Raw genomic sequence first — 25,496 nt, forward strand, 5'->3', positions numbered from 1 at the left:
TTTCCAAGCAAAATCCGTCGCACATCATAAGAGGAGGGTTAACACAACTATGAAGCGTTAAAAATCTTGAAAACTTTAATTGGGCTTTACCCTATAGCAGGTCTGGTTTTTAATCGGTCAGACTTTGCCCATAAACTTGCTTTGAGAGCAAGGAGCAGTAAAGCGCACAATCCCTGTGCAGCACCGCCAAGCAGAAAGCGGAGACTCCATGTGTAATGAGTAAAAATGGTTTCTCTAGTGTAAATCCAGAGTAGCAAACTATGCATAAAGTTCACACATTGATAAGAATGTTGACGGTAAGCTGCTAACCTTAATGTATATCTTAAAAACAAGACTATAGCTTCCCCTTGAGCCAGTTATGTCTGATGAATGTTGAACCTGTTCTGCTGCTTATCCAATTTGGAGCTTGGTAATTATGAATGAAAATCTTTGTACTCTTAGGCCCATACACACAAGGGCGTTGGCTAACCTGCACTAACACCTTTCCTCCCGTCCACCATGTTTTTGCAGTAAAAATGCTTGATGAGTGTAAATGCGTTTAGAAGTGTCAAGCTCTTGGGCATTAATTCATTGCATTGGTCAGAATTCCAGCCATTAAAATGAATTGCCGCTCAAGCACATGTTGCGCCTATTGTTAATGTGCGCGTTGACATGTTTACGTTTTTTTTTTCTGCCAAGACGCAGCTGCTTCTGGAAGTTCTGGCGGTTGTTTTTTTTTTTTTAACTCCTATGTGTGTATGGACACATAGGCCAACATGGAGGGGCATTTAGAGGCAGAAACGAAAAACGCCCCTAAAAGCAGCGTTAAAATTGTGTCTGCTATGCTCTGGATATGTAGCTTTGTAGACACTTTGATGTCTGCAGACCAGAAAGCCAGATCTCTTGGCACTTCTTCTCTAAACATGGCTCTAATAAGTGTTTTTCTGTCTCCAAGTGTGTTGATTGTGAAGTGGTAGATAGCGATCTCGTAATATTAAGCAGGTTAAATGGGCTTCCTCCTGCCAAGCCAGTTGAGTTGGAGATCCAGCATGAGACATTTGTTGCTAAGAGACAAACATTTTAAGAATCTCGTCTAGTGTTCTAGAGATTATAGAGTAACCACCGCTCACTTTTGTATCCAGTTTTTACTTGGCAAGCTGTAATAAGTATGTAAATTATGTAAACTCTTCAGCCGACATCTTAAAAATAACCTTTCAAATGGTGGGCCGTTGGGTTTCTATGAATCTGTCATCAAGTATTGTTGGAGAGAACAGATTTTCTAAATGAAATTAACCTTCAGGGCTACATCATTGGGATACAGCCTGCTGAAAGCAGGATTGTGTTTAGTACACTTGCTTTATTCTCACAATGTTTAGGCTTCGCAGTGCTGGTCTCTTATATTTGGATTAATATCTTCTAATGCAACTAAAGCTGGTCTTACACTGGTGAGTATCATTGTATACATGGTCATTAGACCCTTGGTCAGCCTCAATTCACAATCTCTATGGCTGTCTACAACCAGTTATCCAATGTTTCTACAAGTACAGTATCTCACGTGAGTACACCCCTCACGTTTTTGTAAATATTTTATTCTACCTTTTCATGTGAGAACACTGAAGAAATTACACTTTGCTACAATGTAAAGTAGTGAGTGTACAGCTTGTATAACGGTGTACATTTTCTGTCCCCTTAAAATAACTCAACACACAGCCATTAATGTCTAACCCGCTAGCAACAAAAGTGAGTACACCCCTAAGTGAAAATGTCAAAATTGGGCCCAATTAGCCACTTTCACTCCCCGGTGTCATGTGACTCATTAGTGTTACAAGGTCTGAGGCTGGGTTCACACTTGTCCGACAAACGCTTCCGACATTAGGAGCTCATGTCCCATGACGTGTAAAAATCAATGTTTCCCTATGAGAGCAGTCTTAACTGGTTCAAGTCGTTCCGACTTTGAAAATGCTCCCTGTACTACTTTGGTCCGACATTGATCCTACTTCAGCCCATTGAATATCATTGAAGTCGGACCAAAGTAGGAGCCTTGTCCTTACCAGACATCTGACATGTGATTACAGCAGCAGTAAAAGGAATTTATCTCACTCTGGGATTGTTTTGATTGGTCAAAGAACAAGTCACCACAAAGTCTGTTCAAAGTAGTATCCTGTTCATGAACGTTGGATGGATGTAGGACCAATAAGTCGTACTGCTGTCATGTAGTATAGTGTTAACCCAGCCTCAGGCGGGAACAGGGAGCAGGTGTGTTAAATTTGATATCGCTCTCTCTCTTACTGGAAGTTCAACATGGCACCTCGTGGTAAAGAACTCTGAGGATCTGAAGAAAAATAATTGTTGCTCTACATAAAGATGGCCTAGGATATAAGAAGATTAAAACCCTGAAGCTAAGGCCAAGACCATACAGCTGTTTAACAGGACAGCTTCCACTCAGAACAGGCCTCTCTCAATGGTTGACCAAAGAGGTCGAGTGCATGTGCTCAGTCATATCCAGAGATTGTCTTTGGGAAATAGACGTATGAGTGCTGCCAGCATTTCTGCAGAGGTTGAAGGGGTGGAGGGTCCGCCTGTCAATGCTCAGCCCATACGTCTCACACTTCATCAAATTGGTCTGCATGGCTGTCATCCCAGAAGGAAGCCTCTTCTAAAGATGATGCACAAGAAAGCCCGAAAACAGTTTGCTAAAGACAAGCAAACAAAAGACATGGATTAATGAGGCCACGGTATACTTAGTTGGTTCAGATGGTGTCAAGCGTGTGTTGCGGCAACCAGGTGAGGAGTACAAAGACAAGTGTGTCTTGCCTACAATCAAGCATGGTGGTTGGAATGTCATGATCTGGGGCTGCATGAGTGCTGCCGGCATTGGGGAGCTACAGTTCATTGAGGGAACCATGAATGCCAACATGTACTGTGACATACTAAAGCAGAGCATGATCTCCTACCTTCGGAGACTGGGCGGCAGGGCAGTATTCCAACATAACGACCCCAACTCACACCTCCAAGACAATCCCTGCCTAACTAAAGCTGAGGGTAAAGGTGATGAACTGGCCAAGCATGTCTACAGACCTAAACCCTATTGAGCATCTGTGGGGCATCCTCAAACGGAAGGTGGAGTAGCGCAAGGTCGCCAACATCCACCAGCTCCGTGATGTTGTCATGGAGGAGTGGAAGAGGACTACAGTGGCAACCTGTGAGGCTCTGGTGAACTCCATGCCCAAGAGGGTTAAGGCAGTGCTGGAAAATAATGGTGACCACACAAAATATTGACACTTTGGGCCCAATTTGGGCATTTTCACTTAGGGGTGTACTCACTTTTGTTGCCAGTGGTTTAGATATTAATGGCGCTGTGAGTTATTTTGAGAGGGCAGCAAATTTACACTGTGCTACAATGTAAATGAGTGTACAGCTTGTATTAAAGTGTAATTTCTTCAGTGTTGTCACATGAAAAGATGGGTGTACTCACTTTTTTGACATACTGTATATACTAGTATAATGTTGTACATACACATATTCATTATATTATGAAAAGTATTGAGACACCCACCTTTTACACGAATGTTAATGGCATCCCAGTCTTAGTCCATAGGGTTCAATATTGAGTTTGCCCACCCTTTGCAGCTATAACAGCTTCAACTCTTCTGGGAAGGCTGTCCACAAGGTTTAGGAGTGTGTCTATGAGAATAATTGGCCATTTTCCCAGAAGCGCATTTGTGAGGTCAGGCACTGATGTGGACGAGAAGGCCTGGCTCACACTCTCTGCTCTAATCCATAAAGGAATGGATGAGCGAGTTTGGGCTACAGGAACTTGCCAGGCCTTCTCATTGAGCATCAGTGCCTAACCTCACAAATCGGCACCATAATGACCATAGATAGCAATTCAAACCTGAAAGCTGTTCTCACCGTTAACCACCACTTTCAAAACTAAAAAGCTTTTGTAACTGAAGGGTAAACCTTTTTGAGTTGGATATAGTGTAGAGGGATTAGAACCCCTGTCAGGTTTTTTTTTGCGGTCTGCGCTCCTCGTATATTTGTCCTGTTCACCGTTATTAAAAGTAAAAGAACCCCTCATTTTCAGGTTGTCACCTGACTAAAGGAGACATTTCCAATGGGGACACTAGTTCTGGTGACAACCAGATTCCCTCACTTTGGAGGGATTTGCTCTCTCTTCTTGTTTTGGCTAGAAGACAAAGTGAAGGGGGGGGGGGGGCGGGGGGGATTGCTGACGTGATGGGTTATAACCCTTCCTTCATTTAAAAAGAGGAAAGAAGGGTTCTGCCTTTTTAGTTCTACTTTATTTTCCTCCTACCCAAATGTTGACTGAACCCTAAAATTTACAATTGTTGAATTAAAACTTAATTTTCCACCATAACCTGAAGTGGAGCTTAAAGTGGAGTTTCCATCCCAAAATTTATTTTTCATTATTGTGCTCATTAGACCTAAAAAAGTAAAAAAAAAAAAAAAAACATTTTTTTTTTACTCCTCTGGAAATGCCTGTTGCTATGCGGTCCTACGAAATCTACCTTTGAAACCACCTAGGATTCTGACAAAAAAAGACCCATCTTTGTATTTGTCCCCAAAACAGGAATAGAGGGGAAATATTCCAATGGGGACGCTAGTTCTGGTGACACCTGGGTCTTCCCTCACTGTGCAGGGATTTCCTCTCACTTCCTGTTGTGGTTATGGAACAGGAAGTGAAGGGGACAGCATCTCCCCAGTGGGCTACAGATAGTAAAAAAGTCTTTCAGGGGTAATGAAATGTTTTCCCTTTTAGTTCTGCTTTAACCACTTCCCGCCCGGCCTATAGCAGATTGACGGCCGGGAAGTGGTTCTGTTATCCTGCCCGGAGCGTCATATGACGTCCAGCAGGACAACATTCAGGTGTGCACCCACAGGGGCGTGCAGTGCCCCAATACCAAAGTCTGTCAGTGCCCACCACAGTGACAATCGGTGCCTAGCAGTAACACCGGTCAGTACCTCATCAGTGCCACCTTATCAGTGCCCGTCAGTGAGGGTGAAAACTCAATTTTATGACAAACTAAGAAAAACTTTTTTTTTTTTTTTTTTTTTCAAAAAATGTTGGTGTTTTTTAATTAGGCAAAAAAATGTCTGTTTTTGAGTGTCCCCTCGGGAAGACAACTTTTTGTATACATTTAGTATAGGAAATGTGAAGCCTGTGTTGATCATCATTGTACCATAATGGGTTCCAGACAACATGGTAAACATTTATTGATTGCATGCAGGTTTCATGGCAGAAAACACCTGTACCCACATGTTCTGCCACAGGGACACATTTGTGGAGTTCTCTAGAGACAATATTTCCTGGAGATTACTATGGTATCTCTTTCTAGGAAGTTTCAGCTATTTTAGGTCTAAGATCTAGGTTCAGTCTGCCATCTAGTGTACAAAAGTGTTAGTAACATCCAGTTGGTGAAATATTGAGATTATCATTTGTTCATATGTAGCAATTGGTTTTAAAATGTACCACATTTTTGAGGAAAATTGCATAGTTGGGTTGGAAAAAAGACACCAGTCCATCTAGTTCAACCAATAAAGTCTGCACACTAGTTTGCTGAGTGGTTGCATTTATAATGACGAGAACATTGTGGTTTTGAGTTCATATACTTTATAAGTGGATTGAAATCTTGCAGAACTATAAGTCACCTGAGACCTTGCAAGGCTGACAGTTAAAAGCGGGCCACATCAGCATTATGATTGCCCTCAAAAGGGCCGATTGTATCTGTAAGATTAGATGTCCAGCGCATTCCTTCCCCTTACATTGGATGTCAAGAGCCCCCCCACCATCAGAAGTTGAGTCCCCCACTCTCCCTTACATCACAGTGCACCCCCTTTCCTTATGCTGCTGGGAAGATGCTGGATGCATTGCTTGAAAGCAGAAAGTAAGGGTCTGGAGTACGACCAGGACCTTGTGTTTGACACCTGTGCTCTAGCTCATAGGTGTTAAACACAAGGTCCGCGGGCCAAATCCAGCCCTCCAGGCAATTTCATGTGGCCCTTGCACCTCTAGCCCTCCTCCAGACCCTTACTTTCTGCTTTTAAGCAATGCATCCAGCTTCTTCCCAGCAGCATTATAAGGAAAGGGCGTGTTGCACTGTGATGTAAGGGAGGGTGGGGGACTCAACTTCTGATGGTGGGGTGGCTCTTGTCATCTAATGTAAGGGGAGGGGATACGCTGGACATCTAATCTTACAGATACACCTGGCCCTTTTGAGGGCAATCGTAATGCTGATGCAGCCCACAATGAAATTGAGTTTGACACCCCTGCCCTAGCTTATTGAAAGCATCTTCTGTGGCACACGTTGTAGATCTTACTTTGCACCAGAGACTCAAATACTAAAGATTATCAAAACACAGAAAATGGTGTCCAACAAAAATATAGGTCTTACTCGCAAAGAAAGCTCAAGTGCGCGCTTATCAGACAGCTAGGAACTTGACCTCATGGCACCTGCCAGTGGAACCACAGACCAATGGACGGCTTTTAATCAAATTTAAGTGGTAATGCACTAGGTCGGTGTGCCCTCCCTTCTTTTCTTTTTCTCTAGCTATATGAACACTCTTTGTTCTGAGGAGGGCTGCAAGATCTTATGCCGCGTACACACGGTCGTTTTATGTGATGAAAAAAAAATGACGTTTTTAAAAACGTCACTTTAATTGACCGTGTGTGGGGGAAAACGTTGTTTTATGTCTTCTAAAAAACGACCAAAAAAAATTGAAGCATGCTTCAATTTTATGTGTCGTTTTTCAAAACGTCAACTTTTACTTCACAGAATTGACCGTGTGTAGCAAAAACGTCATTTAAAACGAAGTTTTTTCATCTGCGCATGCCCAGAAGCTACTTATGAAGCGAGCTTCAATGGAAAAACGTGGTGAACGTAACCTCGCTTTGCTAGAACATTGTGAGAAAAACGATGGTGTGTAGGCAACTTCGTCTTTGAAAATTGAAGTTTCAAAAACTTTGTTTTTTACTTCACAGAAAATGTCGTTTTTTTTCATCACATAAAGTGATGGTGTGTATGCGGCATTAGACTTTACCATGAGACTACACTTCCATCCGGGTTTGGCGAAACACCAGAGCGCAGGAGATTTTTGTTCTATTGTCTTGTCAACAAAAATATAGGCCTGCTTTAAAGCTCTAAATACACAACTGAACTTTAAAAAGCTGAATTCCAGATTATTATTTTTTTTGCATAGTTACATTGGTCCGCATTGGACTTTGCAGGGGTTGTGTTTGACATATGCAGATAGACCACTGCTTCCACACAGACAGGAAAGGGTACTTTGCAGCATGCTGGTAGGGAACACACTTTTCTGCTATTCCTTTCAACAGAGAGACTATAAATCTTTTCTTAACGCCTTTTGTTTGGATGCACCAGGAATGTAATTGACTGAAACAAATACAGATGGTGCAGCGCTCAAAATAATAAAAGATGATTAGAAAGTCCATAAAATCGCAGTACACTTCCAGTGAGTGCCAATGTAGACAGACAGATGACTATGTAGGTAACTTCACACGTGCTAGACACACATCCACCACCACATGAAATGGCCTCTCACCTCACCACCTGGACCCTTTGATTATGGAGGGTCAAATGCGCTTTATGTGTGAATATCAGCAAATCCAACAGTAGTAGAGACGTCACAGAGAAACCGATAGGTCATCCCAGGTCATGTAATAAACAAATGCCAAAACATAGTGCTCTCCATTTGGATAAACGATTTAATCGTAATAAAAGATAAAAAACACTCACAATGAAGGCACCACGATCGGTGCCGATGTATACAGCGTGTATATTGAGCAAAGTGATAGCCGCGGGTGACGTCACAACGCTCCTTCCGTACGCGTTACGTCCTCTATGGGCGGGGACTTCTTCAGCGGTTTTGGCATTAGGTCATCCCAGGTCATGTAATAAACAATCGGTTTCTCTGTGACATCTCTACTACTGTTGGATTTGCTGATATTCACACATAAAGCGCATTTGACCCTCCATAATCAAAGGGTCCAGGTGGTGAGGTGAGAGGCCATTTCATGTGGTGGTGGATGTGTGTCTAGCACGTGTGAAGTTACCTACATAGTCATCTGTCTGTCTACATTGGCACTCACTGGAGGTGTACTGCGATTTTATGGACTTTCTAATCATCTTTTATTATATTATTTGAGCGCTGCACCATCTGTATTTGTTTCTCTACAGGGATTTTGTGATTATTGACCCTGGTGTTCAGCTGCTATACAGGGGTTCATTTGTCATTTTTGCGCTGATTTATTTTCTTATTATAATGTAATTGGTTTAAGGTGAAAGATTTTGACAAAAAGAAGCATCAGCACAAGGGACACATCCTCCAGACTGTAAATGATGTCCCATATGCTGGTTTTTCTACTTTATATTTTGACTACAGGTAGGGTGTAAATATACACGAGTTGGTTATGGATGCATTTATTGCTTGCCTTTCCTTGCATTCGCTGTTCATAGGCTCTACTTATAGGTGAATCTGTGTGTTGCAGCATAAAGGGGCAACCTCACCCAAACGTGGTATTTTTCTGTAAATTAAAAGTTTGTGGACAGTACCAGAATCTAACAATTATATATATAATATGAAGGCACTAGATAGCAGTTTTTAGAGAATTTTTATAGGTGCATTACAACATGACTATGGCACAATATGTGTAAAAAAAAAAAAAAAAAATACTTTTATTTACATAAAAATAAATTTTAAATCATTGCATACAATACATGTGCATCCGTTAGTGTAACTAAGACGCGTTTTTATGATGTTAGATTACTTTTTCCACACTTGATTTTTTTATTCTACATGTTTCGCCATATGGCTTCTTCAGGAAAAGCGTGGAAACTCATCTACTAAATAAAAGAACATGTACATCAATTAAGTACATTTCACATACAGGTTTACAATACCTCAAAAATCGCAAAACATGTATATGCAAAATGGATGCATGGCAGATATCCTTGTGTGTTGGTTCCTACCTCTGGTGAAATGAGGATTGGGACCAGATTATGAACAAATCGTGAAGGAGAAGTAAAGTCCAATGTCTGAATGCATTTCCTGAAGAAGCCGTGTGGCAAAACACGTAGAAAAAAAAATCAAATGTGGAAAAAGTAATCCAACATCATACAAACGCGTCCTATTTACACTACCGGATGCGCATGTATTGTATACAATGATTTTAAATTTATTATGTAAATAAAAGTAATTTTTTTACACACATGGTAGTTGTTTGGGTTCTTGTAAGCCCAATAGCCCAGATTGTTTTTGGTTTAATAAACCATGGATGTTGGATTTTGAAGTACATTTAGCACCAAAGGGGCTGTGATATACAATTTTTGTAGTTGAAGTTGGCTGATTTAGAATACTGATCCTGTGCTTGTTTTTTTGTTACAGGGAAGCAAGTAATGAATCAGTTTTCCAATTTGGCATTTGTAGCTCAAGAATGTGAAGTGGCCTGTCTGTATTATAAATTAACGTTTTGTTGTGTTTTTTCCACAGCTGTTAGAGCTTTTCGACAGTGAAGACCCTCGTGAAAGGGACTATTTAAAAACAGTCTTACACAGAATTTATGGCAAATTCCTGGGACTTAGAGCATTTATTCGAAAACAGATTAACAATATTTTTCTACGGTAAGTGTGTTTTCTGTTATAATATTTTTCCCTCTGAATATTGAAAATGATCCAAGTTATGTATAGGCTGTAATTTTAATCCTAGCTATTTATTTTCCTGTCCTGGTGACCACACAGGAAGTGGAGCTAAAATATCCTCAGCGGGGATGCGGGCAGCATTAGACCCCTTGGGCGTATTGCAGGCGCTATAGCGTTAAAAATGGCACCTGCAATCTGCCCTCAAACGGCTGCTCCATTGTCTCCAGTGTGAAAGCCAGAGGGCTTTCACACTGGAGCGTTGTGCTAGCAGGACGGTAAGACCCCTTTCACACTGAGCCACCCATAGCGTCGGCGGTAAAACGCCGCTATTTTTACTGCCAACGCTATGGGTGGATTTGTGGCGCATTTCGGCTGCTAGCGTGGCTCTTTTAACCCCCGTTAATTTCAATGGGCAGCAGCGGTGGAGGAGCGGTAAACACACCGCTCCAGAGATGCAGCTAGCAGAACTTTACCGTCCTGCTAGCGCAACGCTCCAGTGTGATAGCCCTCGGACTTTCACACTGGAGACAACGGAGCAGCTGTTTGAGGGCGGATTGCAAGCGCTATTTTTAACAATATAGTGCATGTAATACGTTCTCGGTGTGAAAGGGGTCTAAAAAAGTCCTGCTAGCCACATCTTTGGAGCAGTAAAGGAGCAGTGTGTTTACCGCTCCTCCACCCCTGCTGCCCATTGAAATCAATGGACAGCGCGGCTATACCACCCGCAATTGGAGGCAGTTTTAACTCTTTCTCGGCTGCTAGCGGGTGTTAAAAGCGCCCCGCTAGCGGCTGAAATGCGCAGCAAATCCGCCCATAGCGTCGGCAGTAAAAATAGCAGTGTTTTACCACTGACGCTATGGGTGTCCCTTTCCCTACTTTGTAAATATGTTCTGTATAGCTACATGAGATTTCCCTTTCAGTGAAATTTCAGGTGATGTTCCATTCCAAAGTGAACCTGTAGATTTGCCCATAGGAGGTAAAATTATTTATGGGAGGTACCACAAATAATAGTTTCTCCCCGTGCTCCATCCGCAGCATGATTTCCCACAAGACCTCCCATAAGAGTATAGAGGAGCATACGCTTTCCCTCCTCCCTACAGTTCAGCCTTCTCTACCTGATCATCCAGTCTCTATGCCTGAGCCCCTAGTGGTGACATTGTGCATTACCCTTTATGTAATGGTTCGTGGGGAAGCTTAGTAAATACTGTTTATAAATATGTTACTTTTCTTACTCTGAGCAAAGTATGAATTCTCTTTAAATCCACACCCAGTAATATTGTCTGAGGGTTAAAATAAAAACAAAAAATATGTTGTAAAAAAAAAAAAAAAATGAATAGCATTTACTAGCATGGCAATGGATTTATGGTGGGATTTGTTCAGTAATCCCTTCATAGTGTACCCCATGCTAGAGAAACATCAGCTCCGAACCATTGGTAAGCCCTCTGTAGGACTGACCACTGAAGTGAAGCTGTACAGTTGCTATTGCTTTTGAGATGGTAGAAGTAAATTTATTAAAACGTGCGCTTGATTTAAAAGAAGGGGGGGAAAAAAAGTACTCTTCTACACCCATTATTCTAGCTGGGGTAACTCGGTCAAGTGTGGATAGGAAAATGTTTATTTAGATTTTGTGTTGTGATTTTATTTTAATTTTTTTTTCAGATTTGTTTATGAAACTGAACACTTTAATGGTGTAGCAGAACTGCTGGAAATATTAGGAAGGTAAGTGAACAATGAGGAATGGTACTTTATAGAAGTTTATGGAACTTACTAAGGTTTACATTCTGTTAGCAAAAATGCTCCTGATTTTATACATTTTTTGGCTGTAATTGAGGCCTCCTTTTGACGGATAACTTTCCTTTTGGAACACGTTGCACCTGTTTTTTAGGGTGGGACATATTCCAGCACTCGCAGCCTCTCCCCATAGAAGCAGACAGCTATCCTGAGAGTCTGCAGAAGCTGGACATCTAATCACACGTACAATGCTCTACAGCAGGGATCTTCAAACTACGGCCCTCCAGATGTTGCGGAACTACACATCCCATGAGGCATTGCAAGACTCTGACATTCACAGACATGACCGGGCATGATGGGAATTGTAGTTCCTGAACAACTGGAGGGCCGTAGCTTGAGGACCCCTGCTCTACAGGCTCCTCTTTATACCTGCAAATGCTCTGCAGGCTCCTCCTTTATACCTGCAAAAAAAAAGTGCATTTTTTTTTTTAAAAAGGTGAACTTGTCCTTAAAAATTCCTGTAAGCCTAAAGCCAATACACAAGAGTCATCAATGGGGCACCAAGTGTGTGCCATGCATTTTCAGATGAGCGGGACCACAATTGAATAAACTGAGCCCAGTGGCACAAAAACCTCTAATATTGCTCAATTAAAATGGGCTCCTGTGTCTACCAGAAACTTTGCTGGTGCCATGCAGGTCTCCAGCAGAGCCAGTGTATCCTTTTTGCCCGTCAATCCCGTACAGGTAAGTAGATACAATCTGACAGGAAGCATGAATGAACTACCTCAACGCTCCACAGCGCAGTGGTTGTTCATTTAATACTGCAAGCCAACAGCCGCAAAGGCTGCTAGACCTTGTCAGTTTCCATGCCCAGAAGCCTATCAATCAGTGACACGGGTGGGTGGGTGAAGCCCCGTTGGCCACATATTTTTTTTTTTTTTTATTACCTTGTGACAGCTAGTGGGGACGGAGAAGAACCCTGTTGGCTGTCGCAACAGAAATCGGGGAGGGGTGGGGGCCGGTCTGTTGGTAATATGTTACATGGTACATCCTGAGTATGGTTGTAACATGTTACGAAAAGTGAACTTATCATTTAAAGCTGAACTCCAGGATAAAAAACAAATCTTTGCTGCGGCCCCACCTCTATGCACTGCTAAGGTTAAAGTGGGAGTAAAGCAACTCGCTGGGACAGCATGCACAGCTCATCTTACATGGGCTGGCCTGATCCTGTGTTCCGAAATGACAAGCTTCTGCACATGTGCAGAAGTGACATCAACATGTGCCAGCCAAAGAAGGAAACTGGCACACAGGAGAAGATGTCGCCGCCAGAGGGACCTTTGGAAAGGAATTTCAGTCTTTAGTTCCACTTTAACTTTACCAGAAAATGGTTTTAATACTTGCCTTTTCCTCATGCCCCCCAGCTGCCTGAGCTTTTTTCTTTGATGCTTAGGGTTGCAGGCAGGCACTTGTCATCCGTTTACGGTAGGTGTAAGGGTCCTTCATCGTACCTAATGTGACCACCAGACAGAGCGCTTTAGAGAAGAGGCTTCACTAACATTTTAACCCATGCAGTGTGAGGGTGCCCCCCTACAAGTTTCTTTTTTTATTACCTGCCTGGAATGGGGCTGTCATTTGCATCCTCATTTAGCCCTTCTCTTGGACTGAACAGTCCAGTACTCACAAGACCATTTTTCCTTATTAGTGTATTATATAAAAAGTTTGATTCTTATGGTTTCTTTTCTCTTTCAGTATTATAAATGGCTTTGCATTACCTTTGAAAGCGGAGCATAAACAGTTCCTTGTGAAAGTGCTGATTCCCCTGCATACTGTCAGGAGCTTATCCCTTTTCCACGCACAGGTAAACTACTTTTATCAATTCTATGGAAATGTGAATATATTGTGCTGCTTAACTGTCTTTCCTGTCTGTTCCAGTATACCCTTCTTTGATTAGCTGCCTACAAAGGAAATGTTATCCTAGACTAAAGCTGACCATAGGCCAATTTTTTTATTTTTTTTCATTCACCCAGCAGGTTACACAAAATCGCAATCGTAATGCAAAATAATATATTGGTAACGGCTAAAGAACCCATTGGGGTGCATTCACACTGGAATGAATGTGGTAAAGCCCAAATAAACGTCTAGAAATAAAAAAAGGCCCATCCCCTGCCATCATGCCACAGAAAAGGTCCCATACTCTTTCTTTCAAAGCAGTGATCCCTTTACAGATGTCTCTGGCACAAGGTCCTGTCCTGTTCTTTGCCCCTGTGACATACCTTCTGATACAGGGCACCCCCATTTATCACATATCAGATGCTGATTGGCAGGGATTGTATAGAATTGTTTATAAGGCATATAATTGTTTTATAAACTGTTGCTCTTTTTTCTTATTTTTGTAGCTGGCATACTGTATAGTACAGTTTCTTGAAAAAGACCCCACCCTCACAGAACCAGTAAGTATTGCTGACTTTTGTGCATTATAGTAAGTACCTTGCGCCACGTTCACTGAAAAACACAGCACCACAGATTCCTGTACATTTGTAGGTGAATATATAATATTGTGTATACAAGTCTGATGCTGTGAGCTGTGTCCCTCAGTGAACATAAGGCAAAAGGATTTGAATACAACTAGAAAAACAGTTTTTGCTTTTAAATGTTTTTTTTTTCTTCTTACTTTTTAGGTTATTAGAGGACTGATGAAATTTTGGCCAAAAACATGTAGTCAAAAAGAGGTAATTCATTTTTAGGCATTGGTCAAACTGATTATTTTTTTAGTTTAGGAATTGCTATAATGAAAAATTGGCACATTATTTTCAGTATTGTTTTACAATCGTTACATTGTTAGGAGCAGCTAGAACATTGAAGACAGATTCACACAATTTCCTTCTTGAAAAATTGTAGCAACATGCATTTGTGCACTGCGTGCCATTTATTCTGAATAGCATCTAAAAGCACTTGAATTGCACCACACCACAATGCACTGGAAAACATTACTGTGTGTTGTGGTGGACTGCGTTGGCTAAAATGGTGCATGTGTGTTAGGCAGCCCATTCAGATAAATAACTTAATGTGCGACTTAATGCACACGTATGAGACGCAAGGTGGAGATGTAAATGGGCACCTAAGACATTTCTCCTTGAATCATAAGTGGTTATGGTGAAAATTGCATTTACAATTGGTGAGGCCGGGGAAGGAGGTGCTTAATCTCCCGGAAGTGGGGAAGGGGACCTGTCATAAATGGGGAGCATATAAGCGAAATTTCCACTTTTGGGTGGAACGGCGCTTTCAAGACTTCTGACTTTTCTGATCTACTTACCCTGTTCCAGGTCATTAAACCTACTTACTATTTAAAAAAAAAGAATAAGAAATATGTTTTTTGACCTTATGTCTACCTTAAATCACATCTAATTGCATATTGTACTTATTTGTAGCCTAAATACTGAAATTTGTACTTTAAACTGTAATTTTGTAACTTTTGGAAATGCCAGTAAAAACTTGGCTGTGCCAGTGAATTTTGGATGCTGTGTCAGTAAATTTCAATCTGGTAGGTTGGCAACACTAGTTTGTGGCCAGATCACTAGGTGAAAACAGAGAGGAAATGGCCAAAAAAAAAGAAACAAATGCAACCAATACATCTGATTGGTAAGATGCAACCTCTGTACCTGTATTCTTGACAGGCATCCATTTTGCAAAAGTCGCGGCTTCCTCCTGGTTCCGTTCCGTGATAGGCGTCCATTTTTCAAAAGTCGCAGCTTGCTCCTGGTCCATGATAGGCGTTTGACACTGTATTAGGCGGTAGCAGAACACAGTGTCAAATGCCTATTACGGACCAGGAGGAAGCCGCAACTTTTGAAAAATGGACACCCGCGACCTGACAAGTACACGGACTCCAGTATAAGCCGAGGGGGGTATTTTCAGCCCTAAAAAAAGGGCTGAAAATCTTGGCTTATATTCGAGTATATACTGTATTACTTTTTTTGTTTGGGGTTTATCTTGGTGTTTTGGAACCAGAGGCTCAGCTTAACAGACATGCAATTTCCAAAGGAGATCAGCCATGAAGGCTCCTATATTTATTACTCATTTACATTCAATTTACAATATCCTAAAATGAGTTATGGACATGGCTGCTTTAAAAGGTCAGTTCTACCAAAAATAATTTGGCTATAGGTGATCTGTTTGGTACGCCACCTGCTGGCCTCGATGAGATTTTTTTACTGAGCTCCATGCTCGCTCTTCTCACTTGGTGTGTTTCCAGTGCACGTTTCCCCCTCCATTTTATAAAACAAAAGTCTGAGATGGTTGATCCCTTTGCAATGGCAGGTGTGCAGAGCTTCCATCCTCCAAGTGATGCAGGAAACTAATGATACAAAGCCTATAGGTTGGACAGACCCACCCCTTGCCCTTGGAGCAGCAACTCTTTGCTTTTTATACATACCTTTTTTAAGCTGTCTGGTTCAGCTGCCTGATGTCTTAGGGTTCTCTTCTTACTACAGCTGTGCTTAGGTTTCCTCTGTGATGTAGATTAAAGCTGGCCATACATTATACAATTTTTTTTATTCTATTTTATTTAGATTTACTTTCAACTATGTAGTCCAAGGGCCTGCCTGGTTGCATACAAATTGAAAGTGTTTAGGTTTGACCTCATTAGGTTTACTAAAGCAAAATAATTAGGAAAATTGGATAATGTATGGCCATTGTATGGGTCTCTAAACTTTCTAAACAAAGGGCTGTCCTTTAGATATTAAGGGGGCCAGATTGTTGCCTGTGGGGATCGAAAATGAAAATGACAAAAATGTCTGGTATACCATAGGAGTAAAGAAATTCCATAGCTCCTTTTGGTCAGTAGGAGGAACAGTGTCCACCATTGGTATAAGTGGGGGCAATAGTGCCCCATTGTTGGTATCAGTGGGAGAAATCGCGCCCATCATTGGTGTCAGCAAGAAGAATGGCCACATCTGGCCCCTGTATTGTAGTTTGGAGGCCACTGATGTAGAGAACAGTGTAGTAATGTGGGTGCCATTCTTTGCATAATTTTCCTGTAAGCCCAGGGTGGCTTTAATCTGCACCCCCTATGACCATCCATTAATAGCCTGGAGGTTCACAGGAGGTGAATTGAACAATGGGCACCTGTGTGTAATGGTCACAGTAAGCTGTGCAGAAGTGTGTTTTTATCAACTGACGGCTGCTAGGATGCGGGCAGCCCAAATGGCACACAGTTCTTGTGAAGCTTTAATGCCAGTTTTAAAAAAGCAGCAGACTGGCAGTGCATAAAAAAAATAAAAAAAAAATAAAGGTAGAGCCAGCCGGGGAGAATGTTTAATGTAACTGGCTACATAAGTTGGGGCTGTTTCTTTACTTTTGCTGCGGCTATTATATTACTACACTATGTCTGTCTATATTTTTGAATTGCTCTGTTGCATGTAACTGTAATTATAACCTTTTAAGATTGGTGTGTGTTTTTTTTTTCTTTTAGGTTATGTTTCTTGGGGAGCTTGAAGAGATCTTGGATGTCATTGAACCATCACAGTTTGTTAAAATCCAGGAGCCTTTGTTTAAACAGATTTCCAAGTGTGTCTCCAGCCCTCATTTCCAGGTGAGCTTTTCTATTTCCATTTAGAGGCCATGTCACTTGACCCTTCTATTAATCGAGGATTTATTTTAATTTGTATCCAAAATCGCTATCCTCACATCTGTCTCCATACTTGTATGGCTGTTGCCATGACTGTGCAGGAAGAATAGATTGCAGGAAATGAGGGTTGACATGCTTGGCTATCATGCTTGGCTATCATGCTTGGCTATCATGCTTGGCCTCAAGTCCTCATTGTGATGACACATTTTCCACAGCCTATACAATGTATACTCTGTATAGGAGCCATAACTGCATCTTAAAATAAATCTGGACTGAGAGACATACACTGATCAGCTGTACTTTTATAACCACTGACCGGTTAGGTGACTAATGCTGAACATCTTGTTACAATGACATCTGAAAGTCTGGGATATACCAAGCAGCAAATAAACATGTTGTTCCTAAAGTTGATGTGTTGAAAGCTGAAGAAATGGGCATTGCAGTTTGTTGTGTATTGGGGTAGCGTAGCCACAGACCAGTCAGGGTGCCAATGTGTGTCCACATTCAAAAACACCTACAAATAGGCCCGTGCGCATCAGAACTTGAATACAAAGCAATGGAAGATGATGGCCTGGTCTGATGAATCATGTTTTCTTTTACATCATCTGACTGGCTGGGTGCAATGTGTCGCTTTCCTGGGGAACAGATGGCACCAGGATGCAAACTGGCAGAGGCAGCCTATGATGCTTTGGGCAATATTCTACTGGGAAACTTGTGGTCCTGCCATTTAGTAACTTGTCATGTACTGCCTACCTGAACATTGTTGGTGACCAAGTACACACCTTAATGGAGATGGTATTTCCTGATGGCAGTGGCCTTTTTCAACAGGGTAATGCACCCTGCCACACTGCAAAAATGGTTCAAGAATGGTTTGAGGTGTTGACATGGCCTCCACATTTTTCAGATCTTAATCTAATCGAGCATCTATGAGATGTGTTAGAAAAATAAGTCTGATTCATGGAGGCCCCACCTTGCAACTTAAGACTAAAAGCGATAGTAAAGTCTTTTACAATACAGAATATTGTGATCCCCTGTAGGTTTAAACCATAATGCGCTAGTATATGCACTGCATACTAGCACATTATGACAGACTTACCTACAAATGGAGCCCTTCAGCAAAGTACTGGCAGGGCTCTCCCGGTCCCCGGCGCTTCCATCTTTACCCACTATTCGTTCCAGGTTTCACATATTCAGGCGATTGATTGCCCGAGTCGATGTGACGTCATTCGCGCGCATCTGCACGGAAGTCGCATCTCTGAGGCGCGCTGAGCGGGCCATAAATGTGGTCTGAGCTGCACATGTGTGACTCGGATCACATTACACCCTGACAGGCAGGGGGGGGGGGGGACATGTATGACAGAAGAGACTTCTTGAGTCTCTTCTGTTAAAAAAAAAAGTCTGCCTGTCGGCAGTTTTGAACAATTATGAGTTTAGTGCCACTTTAAAGAATCTGTTATTGATTGGTGCCAGATACCACGGCCTACCTTCAGAGGTCTATGCCTTGACAGGTCAGGGCTAGTTTGGAAGAAAAGGGGTGTGCTTTGGTAGGTCCTAAGGATATGGCTAAATGGTGTGTCTATCTTTGCTTGCCATCCCATGAAAAGTCGCCAGCTGTCTTTGGCTGTAGTATTTTTCAGGTGATTGACCCATAGTAAGCATGCAGCCAATCATGTCAGGGAGACTTCAACATACTTGTTAGATCAGTGTAGCGCTGTTGGAGTTAGTCTTGTGATTCGTGTTGCTTAGACAAGAGGGTGACACCTGAAGATTATTTTAGCTTTTCATTTTACTTAGTAGACACCTGCTTATTTGTCATCAGTGTCTTCATACTCCTGGTTAACTATTGGTTAAACCAAACATTTTAAAAGTGTGTGTCTCTCTCTCTCCTATCTCTCTCTCTCTCTCTCTCTCTCTCTCTCTCTCTCTCTCTCTCTCTCTCTCTCTCTCTCTCTCTCTCTCTCTCTCTCTCTCTCTCTCTCTCTCTCTCTCTCTCTCTCTCTCCCCCCCCTCTCTCTCCCTCTCCCTCTCCCTCTCCCTCTCCCTCTCCCTCTCTCTCTCCCTCTCTCTCTCCCTCTCTCTCTCTCTCTGCCTCTCTCTCTCTCTCTCTGCCTCTCTCTCTCTCTCTCTGCCTCTCTCTCTCTCTCCCTCTCTCTGCCTCTCTCTCTCTCTCTCTGCCTCTCTCTCTCTCTCTCTGCCTCTCTCTCTCTCTCCCTCTCTCTGCCTCTCTCTCTCTGCATCCGAACATAGCCATGTTTACATGATGATCATCATTCCCTCGTCTGATTACTTCGGTCCTTCTTCTGGTGTCCACATCACTGTCTGTTTGCTATTGGTGGAGGCAACACTTCCAGTGGCTGGGTGTTCTCTCATAGGCTCCAGTGGCAAGAGAAATCTTCTGGGACATTGGTCCCGTTTGGCGCTTCAGTGAAAACAAGCAGGGAAAATGTCTGTTCCCCAGGATGGGAATATTGGCTTTGCTCAGAGGAAACTGAATCTTTGATCCATTACACTGCAGGGTAGCTCAGGAACAGGAGTTTGAAATAAAGAGGAGTAAGGTAACTAATGCACAATGTGCTATTTAAATGTATTTTGTTTCTGGAGTTGGGCTTTAACAGGCTGTTGACAGAAAATCTTAAATTTTTCTGAGTGGTAACTTTAGATTTCCGGTAAACTTAACAACAAACAGTGTTGCAGATAAATCACTAGAGGGAGCCATATACATATTAATAATTTCAATTAAGAAGTATGCTCATAGAAAACAAGAATTACATATTTGATAAACTGTTCCCACCATTACCGCTCAAATATATTTGTATGTGGAATGTCCTTACGAGGATTTTGAAATCAAACCTTTTATTAGCTGATATAAAGGCAATCACAAGCTTTTCAACATGTAATGTAGGTGTTAAAGTTGTCCACACAGGAAGAGAAACAAAAGTCTGCACTGTTGACAGTGCAGATCAGAACACTAGCCCCTCTCCAGGGGGTGAACATTGGTGTATCAGAGGATACAGCAGGGGATGGCAGTTAAAATTATTTTAAACACTTTAAGGTTAGAGGAAGCAAAAAGAGCCAACAACTAACTGTATGGTCCACCATAGCCCAGGGAGTAACAATGACCAGACATTCTATATGTAACTATGAGTAAGGTAACTAATGCAGAATGTGTTATTTAAATGTATTTGTTTCCTGGAGTTGACAACCTAGGGTTGCCAAATTATGGTCTACCTTTGCAAATTGTATCAGTGTCACTTCAATCTTGGCTTGTATCGTCGCCTGGGTGACTTTATTTTTCGTGATGGTCACACAGAGAGCCAGCATATTTCAACACCAAGGTCCATATCGGACAAGTATGTAGTAGTTTAGAAATGTTTTATTTGGAGATGTTTAAAAATCTGAGTTGGGGTGTTAATATTGGGCTTGTACAGACAGAAAAGACTTAAAACCCTTAGATGCCACGAGACTTTGCAGTCAGGTCAGTCACATTGCCAATGGTGGAGCATGTTTTGATGATGATACTGCTGGGTAAAAGATTGAATTTTAAATAAGATAGTTGGGGCCAATGAGGTGAGATGAGGTTAGCCTTGTGTTTCACTGTGTCCCAGATATGTAAAGAGTGCCAGATAAAGGGCTTGAGAGAGAGGCCTCATTTACATGGGTTGATCCAGAGCAAGTTATCTATAGAGTATGGTTCATCGTCCAAAACCTCAAGTCCAACCCAAAGGGGGGCTTCTCCGGTGTTGTGGTATTTAAGCAGAGCTGCCAATTGCGCTGCCTGGTAGTATTTGGAGCAATGCGGAAAGCCTAGTTCCCTGATCTATTGAGAATGCAAAAGAATCCACCTCAAGAGGTGATAATTTTACTTTATATATTGAGTTTGGGTGACTAGTGAAATTCTCTGCTAGCTAATCATTGAAAGGGAAAGAACCCTTGTCCAACAAAATCACATCTGAATTCCGATGGAATTCCATCGGAGTAAAATAGAACATGTTCTCTATGTAAACTCGATGGAATTCATCGGAATTTCCGATGGGGCATACACACGATCGGAATTTCCAATGGAAAAAGTCCGTCTGACTTTTTTCCATCGGAAATTCCGATCGTGTGTACAGGGCTTAACAGTTATGTGTCCGCTGAAAATGTAATATTCATGGCTCTGGATATGGTTCAATTAACTTCCAGGCTGGTGATACGAGCAAGAGTCCAGTAGAATGAGAAGGTTTGGGTTAGGGTTGACTTAAAAAAACAGTAGTCGTTGCAAGGATTTTTTAATCATTCCTCAATTTACTCGGAGCTTAAAAAAAAGTTTTAGTAAAACTTTTGGCTGAGCAAACATTCAAATCTCATTCCATGCATAGGATTTACGATCGGCTGCACTGTAAATGTAATTTTTATCATTAACCCCCTCCGAATGGTTGAGCACTTGAGTTATGCCTTGTGCTGAACTTACCTTGAGTTTTGGAAGGTGAACTTCTGTAAGCATTTATATGCATATTCTTACATTTTTTTAATAATGGATTGAGGGCTTATTTATGTGTTGTCATAACACACATTACCCTTTTAATGGATTAAACTGCTTGCATATGTTTATTGTAATGTTTTAACTGTATGTGCTTCACACTCGCTGGCTCTATACACTGTACTTGTATACTGTACACTGACTTTATAGACTACGCTGTACTTTCTATACTGTCATGGAAGCTACTTTGCTTTAGATGGAGATCACCAAGTGTGCCCTCTTTCAAGAATAAAAGAGAAAGAGAACTATCAGTTTGGAGTATTTTATTTTATAGATAATTGAAATTCTTTTATCCTCCTGAATTCCCCTTAATTCCGGACATTAATTTGCTAGTTAAAAACATGTGTATTTTTTTTTTTTTATCCTTTATAATAGGTGGCAGAGCGGGCTCTATACTATTGGAACAATGAATACATAATGAGTTTAATAGAGGAGAATTCTAATGTGATCCTTCCCATCATGTTTGCAAGTCTCTACAGGATTTCTAAAGAACACTGGAATCCGTAAGTGGAAATTGCTGCTTCTTTACTGGTTACAGCTGCAGGTGCTGGAGTTGTACTGTAGTGGAGATGGTTTATTAGCCTTGGGTTTGTGGCCTTAGGAGTCCTGTCTAAGGCTGCCTTCACACCTGAGTGTTTCTGTTTGTAGGCGGAAAGTCACGCGTTTTTACCGCGATTTTGCCCGCATATTTTGCAGCGTTTTTGTACAAGTCAACACTTCACCAATGTAAAAAGCAGAAAAACGCCTGTAATCTGCCCAAAAAGAAGCTCATGTACTTTTCTGAGCTTCAGGCATTTTTGCTTCAGCTGACAAAATGCTCAGATGTGAACAGGTGCCATTGAAATTAATAGAATTCTGCTTGTTGGGCATTTTTACGGGCATTTTATGGGCTGAAAACGCTCAGGTGTGAATGCAGCATAAACCTTTACTGGTAGTTTGAAGTACAACTAAAGGCAAAACTTTTTCTTTAAGTTTTGTATAGAGTGAAGAGGGATTAGAGCACTTGTCAGATTTTTATTCCTGTCTCTGCACTCATTAGGGAGATTCACCTGTTTACCATTCTCATTGATGGTAAATGAAAATCCCAAATTTTGGAAAAAGTAATAGAGGGGAGAAATTTCAAAAGGAACACAAAGTCTGATGACCTGGGCATCCCCAAGAAATTATCTTAATTTGCAGTTTCACTTCCTGTTTGGCTATGGGACAGGAAGTGAAATCTCCACAATGGGACACAGATGGTAGAACAAATAAAATGATGGCTTTTAATCCTCCCTTGCTCTATCCAAAAAGCAAAAGAAAAGTTTTGCCTATAGTTCTACTTTAATGATGAGCCACTGGGTTATTACACAATGGTTGCTTTGAAGCTAAATTCCAGACAGTTATAGATTTCATATGAATAGAACTATTAAAAAGCCCCTGAACTGTGGAAGCTGTGTCTGATAAAGGCAGACAGAGGGCTAGTCACACATATATTGAATAAATGTCAGTTGGCTGAACGAAAAAACGGAGTAATGTATGGCCAGCTTAAATCTTCCCAAAGTGTACTCCGTTCCCATTTTGGGCAATTGTCAACGGAGCATTTCATGTTTCTCCTCCGGTCTTGTTTTCATGACCAGTCTGAAATGTAGGGTGTCCCAGACAGACTGTAGTAAAAACTTGACAAAGTGTTTACCTTTTTGCATACATTTTTAAGACCTGGACAGTATTTGAGGCAGTCAAAGAATAGAACCCCATTTACTTAGTTGTGATCAGAAGTACTGTATATTGGTCTTTTGTTTTGCTTTTGCACGTATACAGTTGTGCTCAAAAGTTTGCATACCCTTTGGAGAATTGGTAATCGACTGTACAACATGTACCATTTTTAAAGAAAACCTGAATGAGCAGGCTAAACACATTTTATTTTATTTCTTATGGGATTCATATTCAACTGTAGGTCATAACAGAATGGCACAATCGTAAAACGAGACATGGTAACAAGTAAACCAATACAATTACCTTTGTTCAAAAGCCTGCATATCCTCTCCCTGTTAAAAAAAAAAAAAAAAAAAAAAAAGCCTGCATATCCTTAGTTCTTTTCTAATACAGGTATTTTGCTCCCACTTCCGGGCATAGATAGCCGCAGTATTCACGGATATCTACGCCACGTTCGGTGCCTCCTCTGTCCCCCCTGCTGTTCTCTGGGAGACACAGGTCCCAAAATTCTTGCAGGTGGTATGGCTGCCCATTTGTCTTGGCAAAATTCCTCCAGGTCATGCAAAGTCTTTGGTTGTCCTGCATGAACTACACGGTTTGGGATCTCCCCAGAGTGGTTCCATGATAAAGTAATACTAAAGTCTCCTGTTATTTTTCAACCAAAAAAATTTATAAAAAATGTCATGCTTACCGCCTCTTTGTAATGGTTTTGCACAGAGCCGCCCAGATCCTCCTCTTCTCAGGTCACTTTTCGGCTCTCCTGGGCCCTTCCTCCTGTTGACTGAAGGGTCAACTTGGGCTTGTGTTTAGGGTCATTGTCTTGCTGTAAAATCCTAGATCATCTCATGCACAGCTTTCATGCAGAAGAACACAAATTGTCTGCCAGTATTTTCTGATAACCTGCTCAGGTCAGATTTCATGAATCTGGTTTACATCCACTTTAAGATTAAAAAAAAAAAAACAGAATTTACAACCACTTTAAATAAGACACAAACAGTCATATTTTGAATATCGGTGGCAACATTTCACAATTTCTGCTAGGGTATGCAAACTTTTGAGCACAGCTGTACCCATCATGACAAGGTGGATGGGCAGTGCAAAAGTTCACTTACTCTTTTTTAACAGGTCTACCAGCCATATAGGTTGACCTTTGTCATAACTGCTGCCTGGTCACAGGAGCTGAAAGGTTCACACCTGCATACATATGCCCGAAAATGAAATGTGCAGAACTGTGACCATGTGTACTTGTAAGTCTTGGGAGCATTCTTGCCTGTGTATTGCAGCATGTATTTGATGGCACCTCAAGCAATACAGGAACCTTATGGCAAAGCAGTGTAGATGTACATTTGTTTTGTTGTAATGCTGAACATCATTTGTTACACAAAGTTCATACAAATATTGGCATCTCAGTATATTACTTTAATTCTCTGTATTCCTTTTTTTTCTTTCACCAGGGCGATCGTGGCTCTCGTCTACAATGTGTTAAAAGCGTTTATGGAGATGAACAGCACCTTGTTTGATGAACTGACCGCCACATACAAGTCAGATCGCCAGCGGTAACTTTTTATAACTTTTTGTTAGCACAGATAAAAGTTGAATTCCCTTTCTCAAAGTATATCTAAACCCAAGAACAAAATATAATATATTGCAGCTTATCAGTCTTTAGATCTGTTGGTTGGTATTGGGTTTTATTTTTTTGGTAAAGCCTAGTACATTTTCTGCAAGTACAAAATAATACCTGATGATCCTGCCAGAAATTCAGTACCTGTGTGACTTCCTGTGTACTGAATTGAAATCTCAAATAATATTATCAACCTTCCAAGTTGAACTGTGAGCTAAAAAAAAACTTTCCTCTCCCCCCATGTTAAGGAGCTGAGAACAGGGGGAAGTGTTTTGTAGTCCAAATCAGGAGAGCAGCCTAGAGTGACAAAGCTGCTCCTTCATAGATGCAGTTCAGTCAATAAACGTTTTCATTCTGTAAAAAAAAAAAAACACAAAGGCAACAGAAGCCTAATAAAAGAAACAAATGCAGCCACAATATCTAAAGACTGTTAGGCTGCAATGTGTTTGGGTGTAGATATACGATAAAGAGAATGTACAGGTGCATCTCCTAGAATTAGAATATCATCAAAAAGGTCATTTATTTCAGTAATTTAATTAAACAAATGAAACGCGTATATTTTATATAGATGCGCTGCACACGGAGTGATATACTTCAAGCATTTCTTTCTGTTAATTTGGAGGATTATCTCTTACAGCTAGTGAAAAC

At 41.3% G+C, this 25,496-nt stretch overlaps 1 protein-coding gene and 1 non-coding gene across 5 annotated transcripts in view; both read left to right on the forward strand.

The window, feature by feature from the left end:
• Positions 1-25,496, forward strand: part of PPP2R5E (protein phosphatase 2 regulatory subunit B'epsilon) — a 133,959-nt gene that overhangs the window by 95,524 nt on the left and 12,939 nt on the right. For 3 of the 4 annotated variants that reach the window (XM_040332344.1, XM_040332345.1, XM_040332346.1), the window contains exons 6-13: positions 9,511-9,641; positions 11,319-11,378; positions 13,140-13,248; positions 13,787-13,840; positions 14,069-14,119; positions 16,861-16,980; positions 21,911-22,038; positions 24,682-24,783. In XM_040332344.1, coding sequence (XP_040188278.1) covers positions 9,511-9,641; positions 11,319-11,378; positions 13,140-13,248; positions 13,787-13,840; positions 14,069-14,119; positions 16,861-16,980; positions 21,911-22,038; positions 24,682-24,783 — 755 coding nt within the window. The remainder of the gene's footprint in view (positions 1-9,510; positions 9,642-11,318; positions 11,379-13,139; positions 13,249-13,786; positions 13,841-14,068; positions 14,120-16,860; positions 16,981-21,910; positions 22,039-24,681; positions 24,784-25,496) is intronic. The other variant, XM_040332347.1, reaches the window with a different exon arrangement.
• On the forward strand, positions 11,006-11,137 carry LOC120921472. The gene has a single exon (XR_005744891.1). It is a non-coding gene; the product is annotated as a small nucleolar RNA SNORA42/SNORA80 family (small nucleolar RNA).

This window comes from Rana temporaria, chromosome 13 (genome assembly GCF_905171775.1).
Source record: "Rana temporaria chromosome 13, aRanTem1.1, whole genome shotgun sequence".
NCBI classification, from domain to species: domain Eukaryota; kingdom Metazoa; phylum Chordata; class Amphibia; order Anura; family Ranidae; genus Rana; species Rana temporaria.